Here is a 12,925-nt window from a genome sequence, read left to right on the forward strand (position 1 = left end):
GGTCACCTGTTCAGCCGAGGCTGCTCTGAAGAAGAACCCAAAAGGCACTTGGCAGAACACAAAGGTGCTTACATGCCATGAGCAATATTAGCAAATAGCATTCCATTTGTTCTGCAAAGAACTTCTGAGCCATTAACTGAACAGCTGTATTTAGATACATATTTTGAAGGAAACTTGAGTTAAGCCAGTGGATGTCTCATGATAAAATCCCCTTAGGCAGCTCAGACTAACTCAAAGAAACTGTCAAATGCCTTGGGGCCAAGTGAAAACAAACACTGTCTAATCAAACACCATTCCAGTCAAATGTCAAGAATTCAGGTATGAAGCTACTCACTTGCACACCTTCCCAGCCCTTTTCTCCCTTCTCCCTTTAACCACACTCTTCTGTCTACACTTTCTTACATCTTAGAGCAAAGATTTAAAACACGTAAGACAGAACTGAGGGCAGCTCTCCACCGTGCATGCAAAGTTACACCAGACATGATTTCGATTTGCCCTCTGCGCGTGATCCTGTGCAGTGTAACAGTTCTATGCATGCCACTTACTCTCTGGTTTCCAGAGTAACAATGATTAAAATTGGACGGCGGTTCATCCCTCCAACACAACTGCTGTTACACATGAAATTGTACAAGACTGTGGTGAATTCAGTGCCAACCTGAGCACAAGAGAAAAAAAAAATCTGTTAATGATGGTTTGAACTGAAGTTCTCACTTGTCAGAGCTCCCGTCTTTTGAAAGAACTCTACTTCTAATTCTTTAATTTCAAAAAATGAAAACTTTGAAATCCATTGTAGATTCCTCTTTGCCTGGCCTTCTGGAAAGCTTCAAGCTAATGTTTGTAACACTGAATACAACCTAAGTGAGATGGGCTTTGACAGCGCTTTGATCTTTAACCCTGTTCATTTACAAGCTGAGCCAAATCACCCAAGTCAAATGGACTCAGCCACATAAATGGATATCTCCGAAATGGCAGAGCTGAAAAATAATTGCCCAGCATAGCATCAGGGCTCCGAGGCTATTTCGCCTATGTAAATAAAACACGAACACAGATTTGAATATACACTTTCATAAGTAACATCTTGGAACTCAAAAAATCCCCAGAGATAAATAATCCAGTCTACAATACTCATTCATGGGTAAGCCCAGAGAGGGAGAGTGACATGCTGAAGATCCACAGAGCAAAACCTGGAAGTCAAACACTCTGGTGTTGTTAGTCCTGTGTGCATTCCCCCAAACTCCTCTGACGCACAGAACAGATTTACAAATCTGCCACCTGCCAGTCAAACCTCAGCTAAAAGATGGTTCTTTGGCTTTCTCATTTCCAGAACAGTATGAGAATACTTGCATCCAGTCCTGGTAGACATCCATTAACAATTCAACTGTCAGTTTGCCATGTACAAACCAAATTTCGTATTCAATTATTATCTAGCTGTAAGATGTGATCGGGGGCACAGAGCCGTGTGTCTAAAAATTAATCCAGTACATATTTAGGAGTTAGCAAAGGGAGATATGTGGACAATAGGGACAAAAGAAATACAATATATATATATATATATATATATATATATATATATATATATATACTAATGCATGATAAATGCCAGAAACATTCTGTCCCCAAACTAATGCTATCTCAAGTCCACCCAGTTAGCCAGTGGGTCTATTTTTTTTCTTTTTACCTGAGGTGGCTCATATGGTACCAGCACACTCTGTCTCCCTGTGATGGGGTCTTCTACATACTGGGCGTGGCTGTTCCCTTCTACTCGAATCAAATGACTAGGAGGGGCAATCTGTCCTGCAGAACAGAAAAAAGACAAAATAATTAGTTGACTTCCTCTCCCAATTGAAAAAAATCTGCATAAACAGAATGTTAGTTGCCAAAGAAACAGACTGTGTAATAAAGAAATATATATATATATATATATATATATATATATATATATATATATGTATATATACATTTTTTTTTCAAATAAAGGAACAGGTCCTAGTGCCAGATATTTAATAGAGGAAGATAGCTAAATGTTTATAGCAACAGAAAGGCCTGCAATGTCATTTTTATATAACAGAACAGTCCTATGTTTTTGAGTTTAAGGTTAACTATTCATGCATTTATAGAATTCTATGATCATATCAATGATGCAAGGGGTAGAAGAAATTTTTCCAGGCTCCTCAAAAAATAGAAGAAAGCAAACAAGTTAATTTAAAAAATCAGTTTAAGAAAATGCTGCCCCAAAGTATGACTCATTAGTATTGTTGCATAGCATGTGTGAGGCCCTCCCTGCATTCAATCCCTAGCAGGACAAAATAAAGAAAACAAAATAAAAACCAAAGATAATAAATAAGAAGCAGAAGATGCAAAGACATGATCTCCACCTTGCTTACTTGGTTTTCTTCTTCCATCATTGGACCCAGCTTTAGTCATAAAGATAAGAAACTTGCTGGGTTTTGTTGAAAAAGTTCCAAGTTGTGAGGAAAAAAAAAGGTAAATAGGTTTTAAAAAACAGCTTAAGCGCTGTGTGTTCTGGCTGACGTCTATAATCTCAGTACTTGGGAGTCTGAGAAAGGATCACAGGTTTGAGGCCAGCCTCTACAACTTAGTGAGTCCCTCAGCAACTTAACAAAATAGTGTTTTAAAATAAAAAATAAAATAGGGCTGGGATAGTAGCTCAGAGGTAGAATGACCTTGGGTTCAATCTCTAGTACCATGAAAGCAAAAAAGCAAAACCAAAACAAACACAGCCTAGGTAAAGTCTTACAAAACTGTGATATCTGGCAGAGCTCCAGAAGAAAGAAAAACAAGAATTAGGAGTCCTAGAGCTGTTCTTAATCATTGCCTATGTTGCCCCATTCTATGAAAATAATTTGGTAAAAGTAAAAAGCGAAGTGTATCAAGATGTTCTTTGCAGTGTCACCTATTTTGATGAGCACCAAACAATTATTAGGGAAAAACTGAGAAAGCAAGCATTTAAAAAGAGTAAGTCACTTTGATGGAATGCATGCAGTTAGGTAAGCTGATAATGAAGCATAACTACATGGAATGTTCTTTATGGCATATTGTACGTGAAAGGCAAGATATCGAGCAGTGGGTACTGCAGTCATATAGATGTGGACTAGAAATTAATGTCTAAAAATAGCTGTATTAAAGAGGATTTTCAGTTAATTTCTCCTTTTAGATTTTTATTCATTTTTTTCTTCCTTGGTTAATTTTCTCTATGAACCCAATATTTATACCTTCTAACTATCTACCAATATTCACATTTCTAGTATTTTACTGTATACAGTATCCTAACTCCTAATCTATCCTGTATCATCATCACTCTGTGATTATATCTTCTGCCTTCTCCTGTCTTTCTTGTCTACTTTTCACTACTCTCTTCTAGCTCTCCCCTCACAGACCACTAATATCAGATCTAAGGGAATCTTTGGATATGGCGACTTGTTTTACAAAGTTGTTGGATCTGAGGCTCAAAAGACAGAGCATGGGCCATGCATGGACAGAGTGCTTACAAGGGGATCCTGGAGATACCTGTGCCTGATAACAGTCCTCCATTTGACTGCCCCACATCTTAGGTTCTTGATCTTCTGTTTGTTCTTCTTACTCATTGTTTGCCTCCTCTTTTATTTTTATTTTCCCCTTTCCTCTTCTATATTGTTTATTATCTCTCTCCTTTAATGTCTCTTCTTGTCCTCTCAAAACTCATCTAACTTAAAAATCACTTGCCTTGGGTTGAGCAGAATAACTAACCATCTTGTTCTGTTTATACTCTCCCAAACAACAACAGCAGAAAGAAAGAAAGAAAGAAAGAAAGAAAGAAAGAAAGAAAGAAAGAAAGAAAGAAAGAAAGAAGAATACAGACAAGAAAAACAAAATAAAATGAAAGAAAGAAAGCAGTAGAGTTTCAGGACTGCGTGTGGCTGTCCCATTCTACTTGAATCAGGGCAGTCCAGGTTATCGTCTAATTACTAAGATAAAGCAGTTCGAACTTTGGAAAAGCCACAGATATTTTTAATCAGTATTCTCAGATATCTGCTCAGACATCAAAATAGATTTAGCTGACAGCAGGTTGCAATAGTCTGAACCAGGTACTCAGATACTGAATAAAAGGGCTCCCAGGATGTTGACTTTCAAGGAACTTAATTGAACAGTTAGAGATTCCAGTTGCCCTTACCCTCATTGAACTCGCGGCTCAGCTCATGGTTGGGGCATCGCTTCACCACTTCGGTAACGTGCTCTGCTTTCTTGTAGACGGGCATGGCACGGATGACAGCGCCCTGAGGGGGTGGAGTCATCACCTTTATCTGGATGGGGCATGTCTTCGCAATTTGGCAGTACAGCTTCTTCAGTTCGGTCGAATACTGCTTAGTGATGTGCCCAGTGGGAGAAGAATGGAGAGAACCAACAGGAGATATTATTAGATTCCAAACTAGGACAATGAAAATATGTCCATTCTTTGTAGTCTATAGATATATAATGTTATGGCTACTACATACCTGACATCTGATGGTCTTACAAGAATAAATTGTATACATTAATCAAATTAATAATGTTCACTTTTTTAAGTAAAATCCTATTTCCAAAATGTATTATTTCCTATTATCATTAGGATGAAGAAACATAAATTCAGAGTGGTTTAGAAAAATAATACTATGAACAACTTTACTGATTACCAGAAAAATAAATGGAAAAAACAATATTTTCATGTATTGAGTGATATCAAACCACAACCTGTAAAGATAATTTTGTGCTTACCAAATTATAATTAATTCTTACATTGTAAATCTCAAGAGATTTACAGGAATTGGGGCTCATGGGATTTTTTTTTTAAAATGGAATATTGGGCAGAGACTGAGGGATCATATCTGATAACCAACCAGCTAGAAAATTGCAAAGCAAAAGCACCCCGAAAGGTTGCCTTGACCCTTTGATGTCATAAGTATAGGAATGTAAGAACTGGAAGGGGGTATTCAATTCTATTTTCCTGCAAAACACTGGGCTAATGTAGCTCTGGTATGGGATCAAAAGGTGCCAGATGCAGATCTTTTCAGAGTGAAGCTTTCTCCCCACACTTCCCTTCTTTAGACAGAGGAAGTTAAGTGGTGGTTGGGTTGGTTGGTTGGTTGGTTGGTTGTAGAACTAAAAAAATGGGTGAAAAAGAGCATGAGTCCTAGACAAAAACAAACAAGCAATCAAACAAAAACTATCTCTCGTGCATTGCTTCCTCTTCCCACCTCTGAATCAGAAAGTCTCCATTCTAATCCTTCTATCATATTATATTAAACCTTATCACCCCTGTCCTCTGGGTCAATCCTATCACTGCATTCCTACTCACTCCACTGCTGGGATAAAACTACCCAGACACTGAAAATCCTGTCCAAGAGTGGGGCACCTAGTAACATGTATCCAAACAAAGGGTAAACACACAAATAGGGTGCAGGCGTCAGCTGGCAGCCACATCCTTCCAGGGGAAAGACACTGGGAGTAGAAGCCAGAGTGGCAAACAGATTCATTATTAACGTTTTCCACTCCAGTTAGCTAATATCTTAGCAAAACACACCTTTAAAATGATTGTTTTATCTCTTTTTTTGAAATATAATGCCTATTTAAATAACATTTCACTTTTTCCCATGTAGTTCAGTATATTATAGTATAGTGTAGTATAGTGCAAAGAGAATATTTCATATCAGTCCCCTAGATCCACAAGTCAAGGAATAAACACATTAAATGCTTACATAGCTTGAAGAAATAGGAAACATTCCAAAATCAATCACAAAAATGAAATTCTACTTGAAAAACACAGAAGGAACTGTAGATGGATTTTTTTTTTTTGCTGTCATGTTTTAAAATAATAACTTTATAAACTAGAATATTATTTGAAGGACATATTTTAGGGATCCACCTTTATGGACAATTCCAAGGAACTAAGCATACCATTTGCATTTTAGTTAGGAGATATTTAATACATAATTTATGAGTTTCATAAAATAAATCTCACAAAAGATAACTAAAAAATCAGTTTGACAGTTAACACCTGAAGGCAAATAAGGCATTCTTCCAAGTATGTAAAGATTGCAAAAAAGCATAAATGTTTAGAGTTGAACATTTAGTTTCTTCAGAGAAACATTCCAAAGCAATAATTAGTATACTATAAATCAAGCTTGACAGACTAAAGTATGAAAATATTGAGAATAAGTTGGGCATCATCAAATATTATTGCTACCTCATTTTCAGGGAAGAAGGTGGGTGATTCTTAAATAATGATTAATACAATAATGTCACCATTTATTGAGCTCTGTTATTAGAAATTCAGTCCTCCCACAACACTATGAAGAAGCCACTAGAGGTATACAATATGGTATCTGAAACCCTTGAGGTCAGAAAAGTCAGAATCCAGAATTGTTTAGATTTAGGATGGAAGTAAAGTTCATACAATATCTATTATAAACCTCTCCAGCAGGGAAGCACTGTATACCTAACATTAACATTTCTGCAGAATTCATAAATATTTACAGACTAAGAAATGCTTTTAAAGTCTCATAGTTACAGCTAGATTTCACCATTAAATGAGTCTGCCATCAACTTAGAAAATTAAAACAAAACAAACCTATTTGGGGTTTTCAGAGCCCTTTGAATTTCAGAATTTCAGATAATAGATAATAGACCCATATCATTATCCCCATTTTATAGATAAGAAAATTAAGGCACAGAGAGGACTTGCCTGAGGTCATGTGGAAGAGCTAAGTCTTCGTTATGTAACAACAGTAAGTCATCTCTCCAGTTTCTTACCTCAGCAGTGCAAATCTTTGCACTTGTGTTTCTAATTTCCAACATTGTGTCTCTTTTCTGAATTAACTTAAAATGTATACATTATTGTATAAAATTAAAATAGAGCACATAAGTGGTCTATTTAATATCTACATTCACTCCTTATTCCACAATGTAATGTTTGTTCATTTAATTTCAGGGAGAAGAAGTAATTGATAAAATTAAAAACTACTCTGGGCTAGGAGGAAGCCTCTATGGGTTCTGATTCCATCCACCTCTCAATACTTCTAGTATGGCTTTCTGAAATTAAAAAGTAAGAGCTTGCTCTTTCACATGGTTTCTTAAGGACTTTATGAGACCCTTTGTATTCTCATCCTTCATCCTCCTACACCCCCACTCTTCCCAACCCCATGTGTTACCCATACAAACTTTTCAGTGCAAGCCTTTTGAACACATCGGACATTTATCACCCACAATTTGAGTGTGTTACTCCTGTGTGGTACACCCCTGATTCCCTCTGCTCTTAATACCCTCCACGGGTAATTTAGATATTTCTCCTCAGCTAGTACTGGTACTGTAGACAGTACTGTGGACCAGATTTTTCAGTGTTAGTGATGAGTGTTTCATATTTGACTAAGTCAAAAAATCTGCCCAAGGTCAAGATGCCTTATATTATTATAGCTTCTGGTTGAACTACCAGGGCTGCTGCCTTTCAGTAAAGAGAGGGGATGAAGTGATTGGCAGGATCTGCTCTTCACAAAATCAAGTCTCCACCACTCTGTTTCCCTTCTGGTGAATCAGTTCTGTGGTGACATTTAATATTTTTTTTCTAGTACTAAACTCAGATTCCTCGACTGTAGCACATTAATAATTCCTTAGACTTGGTCACATCCTTTATCTCTTAACAAATAGCACCTATCATTTTTTTCCAATTTTCCAGGCTTCTGCAAGATTGTAAAAATGGGAACGAGGTTTACATCAAGGTTTTTAAATACCTTACTGGTCCAAGTCAGCAAAGTCTGCAGATTTGAACACAAATGTATTCTTTGTAATATCTCTCTTTTTTTCCTGAGATTTAAAAAATTTACCTCTAATTTGTTCCCTAACATTAACTTGAGATTCTTTACACCTAACACCTAATTTATATTTTCTTACATGAGTGTTTTGCTTTGTTTTAATTAGCTTAACTGATATATAATTTCCTTAAAAAAAAAAAAAAAAAAACTTGTATACCAAGCCGGGCATGATGGCACTTGCTTGTAATCCCAATACTTGGGAGGCTGAGACAAGAGGAACACGCAGGTTTGAAGCCAGCCATGTGCGCTGGCTTAGGAGATCCTGTTTCTAAATAAAAATATAAAATAGGTCTGGGAGTGTAGCCCAGAGGTAGAAGGGTTTCCAGGAACCCCAGTACCACCAAAAAAAAAAAAAAAGATTATTATGTATTTTTAATGAAATTTTACATATAATGTGAGGCAGGAGTCAAAATTATTCCTTTTAACATGTATCTAATTGTTCTAACATAACTTGTTGAAAATATTATCTGTATCATTTCCCCTATTGTTTTTGAAAATCAATTTGCCATATGTGTTCAGGCCTTTACCTGGACACTCTCTTCTTTCATATTGATTTATGCTTATCCATACATTAGTATCACATTTTTTATTTCTTTGGCATTATAGGAAGTCTTTTAATCAGATAGAAACTCTGAGTTCTTCAGTTTTGTTTTTCTCTTTCAAATTGTTTTGTCTATTCTAGGTAATTTCAATATCCATATAAAGTTTAAAAGCAGTTTGTGAATTCCTAAATACCTATAAAATGCCTGGTAAGATTTCGAGTGAACTTATGTTAAAGATATAGGTTGTCTTGGGGAGAACTGATACCTTAGCAAAATGAAACACAGACAACAAAATACACTGGGAACAGCAGACGTGTAAAAATGTTATTGGAGTATGACGAAGAGAACAATTATCTACAATGTAATAACTTTGATATCTACTGAGATTCTGTTTCAGTTTTGAAAATTCAGCACTGAGTAAAAAGATCTATGTGCTAATGTACTGGAATGTGAAATTAATATTATATAAGATAGTTTTAAGTGACATAAGGAGAGATAAATCCTGGTAAGAATTACCAAAGGAAATAGTCAAAAGCTAGGAGCTGGTTATCTACTGTGAGGGGCATGCTATTTTATCCAAGGTTGTCAGTGAAGAAGGCTTTGTTGAATGATATTTAAAGAACAATCGTAAGGAACTAATAGACTGAGTCATGCACGTGGCTGGAGAAACAGTATTATTACAAGTAGCAAAGTCAGCAAGTGCCAAGGTCCTGGGTGATCATGCCTGTCATGGAAGCCTGGGTATCTTGGACAGTAATAAGAAAAGGCTAGAGTGGTAGGGTAAGATAAGATTAGAGAGGCTATTCTATATAAGGGACTCATATCATGCAAGACCTAGTAGGTCAGAATAAGGCTTGAGATTCATATATGTACAATAGGAAGCACCAGAGAGGTTTGAGCAAGTCACAGGATCAGATTTTTTTTTTTTACTAACATCAATCTAAATGCCACATGAAAAAAACTTTATGAGACAAAGATGGAAAGAGGAAAGTTACTGCAAATAATTCAAGTGAATGATGAAGGTGGCTCTAACTAGCAGTGGAGGTGGTCAGAAGCAGTTGGCTTCCAGATATATTTTAACCAAATTTGCTGATGGACTTGCTGGTGATCAGAAAGAAAAAGCAAATGTATTCAAGTAGAGTTGAGAAGATAAATTTCATAGTAGTAGTGATATTTAAACTAGGCCTTAAAATACAAGTCAGCATTCATCAAGTGGATTATGTATCCAAGAAGAGGAGGATAGAAGAATTCAGTAGGAAGCAGTCCTTCCATGAGGAGAGTCTGTCCTTAGTAAAAACAAAGATGTTAACCGTGGAGAAGTATCAACGGGCTGGGAGAAGGAAGAGGTGAGGAAGTGGAGACTGCTATAAGGCTAAGCTATACAAACAGTAGCCAGGTTCTGAGGAGCCTTGGCTATCACAATAAACCATAAAAGAAGAGGCAGTAAAAAGCATAAGCCAAGGGAAAGAATTAATAAATAATATGCAATGAGAAATAAAAACCTGGAGCAAAGCAGAAAGTAGGCCTGAACTACAGCATAGAAAAGACCAAAACAGTGGAGAGATGGGGGAAAATCTTTTGGACTTAATAAAATTCAGTATTTTTGTTTTCATCGTAAAAGTTATTCCAAAAGGCACCAAAACAGACCGAGAAGTATTATTATTTGGAAATTTTATTCTTTAGAACAAAAGTGCTTACAAAACAATAGCAGTTATTTCCTGATACCTTCTCTAAATTCAAAGCAGAATGAATGAGATAGTTTTAGAGCTCCTGATATTCAGTAGTCAATTGACACCTGGATTAGTCAAGAGGCTCACCAACAAATAGAGAAAAAGAGTTTTAGTTATGGGCAAATAAAATTTAAAAAGCTTAGGGTAACAATGGAATTAATAGGCCAGTTTTGTTGTGAACGAGAAAAGGATTCAGTCCTCACATCCAGGAAACCAAATTTACCCAGGACCAACAATTGTGGGCAACACTTACTGGATTAAGAGTCAAAGGACCAGATTTAAATTACGCCTCTTTTATTTATGTCTTTATGCAGTTAGTTCACCCCTCACCAATACAAAATAGGAAAAACACAATTATGATACATATATCTTAAGGTGGAAGAAAGAAAATGATAGATGTAAAAATCCTTAACTGCAAAGACCAATATAAAAGTTGAGCATGATTATTATGGAAGCCTTGTATTTCTAAGATCCTCATCTTTAAATAAGAGACCACTTAATAGAGCTTAAGTAATTTGGGAGCATTGTGAAAACTTTTCAAACTGATAAGGAGGTGGTTGTTGCTAGATAACAAAAGTCTGAATATTATACATTTGTAATAAATTATACAGTTCCTATTTATCTGCTAATAATCACAAAGTTCTGAACCATGTGAATAACTAGATAATTTTCTTATAAAATAAATGAATTTGGGTTATCCATTTTTATATATTTTAATATAGCCCTATAGTCATAAATAGAAGAAGAAGAAGAAGAAGAAGAAGAAGAAGAAGAAGAAGAAGAAGGAGGAGGAGGAGGAGGAGGAGGAGGAGGAGGAGGAGGAGGAGGAGGAGGAGAAGGAGGAGAAGGAGAAGGAGAAGGAGAAGGAGAAGGAGAAGGAGAAGGAGAAGGAGAAGGAGAAGGAGAAGAAGAAGAAGGGAATTGCAGGTTTGAGGCCAGCCTCAGCAACTTAGTGAGACTGTTTCAAACAAAAAATAAAAGGGTTAGGGTAAATAGCTCACAGGTAAAATGCTCCTGTACCCAAAATACTTGGTATCAAAACAAAATTAAAAAATTAAACATATAAACAAAAGAAGAACCAGCTGTATTTCATCAGGTTTTGGGCTAGATTTGTGAGCAGTGGGTTCCATTAAATTTTTTACATATTTAGGTAAAACACTGAGTATAGCTGAGGCTATCTATGCAAATCTTCCTGTGAAATTAGAAAATAAAATATATTGTGATGCAGGAGAAAAAAAGCAGAAGAAAACACATTTAAAATAATTTGATTCCATACATGAAAGTGATTGATCACTCCAAGAAGTCATGAACATCTGGCACCCAGAAGGAATTTCAGGCAACTCACAATATGTCCCCTGAACTTTTGAGCTTATCTTCCCCAGGTAGAAAAATGAAAGAGCTCTGTTAGGTGACACACAATATTTCTTCACTTTAGATATTTTATCATTTGGTGCAAACTCTTTAGAGAATCTGTCTCCAGGTTCACATTCCTCTGGTAATTCTTAAAAAGAGAATGTAAAAATCAAAATTTTGACAATATTTCTGATTTGTGATCAGACATATATAAAAATTAAGACTTAGTATATATTTTATGTGTATGCTTACATATTGAATAATTTGTCCATTACAAGGAAGTGTTAGCCCATCAGCAAGAATAAAGAGATTAAGCTTTAGTTTGGCTTCAACCAAATTTCCTCATACACAGACATGACAGTTTTGAACATCAGTATGACCAAAGTGTTTCTTTAGTGATGTGGAAGAAAATGCTTGAAAACCAACAAATGAATGAGTTACTGAGGTGGGGAGTGGGGTTTCCTGTAATCCCAGATTTAGGAGGCTAAGGCAGAAGCATTGCCAATTCAAGGCCAGCCTAGACAACTTTGTAAGACCCTGTCTCAAAGTAAAAAACAAAATGGGCTGGGGATTTAGTTCAGCAGTAGATTAAATACCCTTGCATTCTATCCCTAGCGCCACAAAACAAAACAAAAACAAAACAAAACAAAACAAAAACCTAAAAAATGAACTGATCTCTTTCTTGCTATCCAATATCCCTGACAAAATGGAAAAGCAAGCTTTGCCCAAGTTTTGTTTTGTTTTGGGAAGGAGGGGAGGTGGTTTGGCATATTGAGAGGTGAGCTGCTTAAAACCAAATATTATGTTCAAATAAAATAATTCCAGGGGATTTTGGAAAACAAGAACAAATTCAGTTCCTTTACTAATAATATGTTGCAAAGAGAAGGGACGGGGACAAAAAGCATTCCAGTGATTAGGACCCCACCGTTACCACCTGCCTCAGTGACATACTGTATTACATGCTCTTGGCTGCCAGACTGGTAATTCAGTATCACAATTCATAGAGATGCCAGCTAATATCAGCACACACCTGCATAACTTTTAAACAGCTCCCTTTCCTGAAGGTACAACCAAGACCTTCCCTCCTCACACATCAAAAACAAAACAAATCTTTACTTCTTTCAACCTCTCCCAGAAGAAAACCCATATTGTAAGTAAATTTCAAACTAAGGATGGATAAACTGTACTCTAACAGAACAAATAAATCAACCGTTGTATAAACCAGCTCATTATTCTACACTTTTTTAAGGAAAGTGATGGGCCAAGGCCAAAGCCATCCTGAGGCTACGATCCAAATTGGTCTACATATGATATGCTAGTACAGTAAAATAAAATGTTTTAAAATGCTCTTCTTCTAGTGTAATAATATGTACATTACGACCATTGGACATTAACCCACATAATAATTGGCCTTACATTATAAAACCAGGTATAGTTATGGTCCATTAACACATAGCAG

The 12,925-nt window shown here is 36.2% G+C and overlaps 1 protein-coding gene across 9 annotated transcripts in view; it reads right to left on the reverse strand.

Annotated features, from left to right (window-relative positions):
* Positions 1 to 12,925, reverse strand: part of TP63 (tumor protein p63) — a gene marked incomplete at both ends in the record, with an annotated part of 218,555 nt that overhangs the window by 24,697 nt on the left and 180,933 nt on the right. For all 9 annotated transcript variants that reach the window (XM_080695815.1, XM_080695814.1, XM_080695817.1 and 6 more), the window contains 3 exons: positions 546 to 655; positions 1,679 to 1,794; positions 4,172 to 4,358. In XM_080695815.1, coding sequence (XP_080551941.1) covers positions 546 to 655; positions 1,679 to 1,794; positions 4,172 to 4,358 — 413 coding nt within the window. The remainder of the gene's footprint in view (positions 1 to 545; positions 656 to 1,678; positions 1,795 to 4,171; positions 4,359 to 12,925) is intronic.

The sequence above is a fragment of the Muscardinus avellanarius genome (genome assembly GCF_963383645.1).
Source record: "Muscardinus avellanarius genome assembly, chromosome: 5".
NCBI classification, from domain to species: domain Eukaryota; kingdom Metazoa; phylum Chordata; class Mammalia; order Rodentia; family Gliridae; genus Muscardinus; species Muscardinus avellanarius.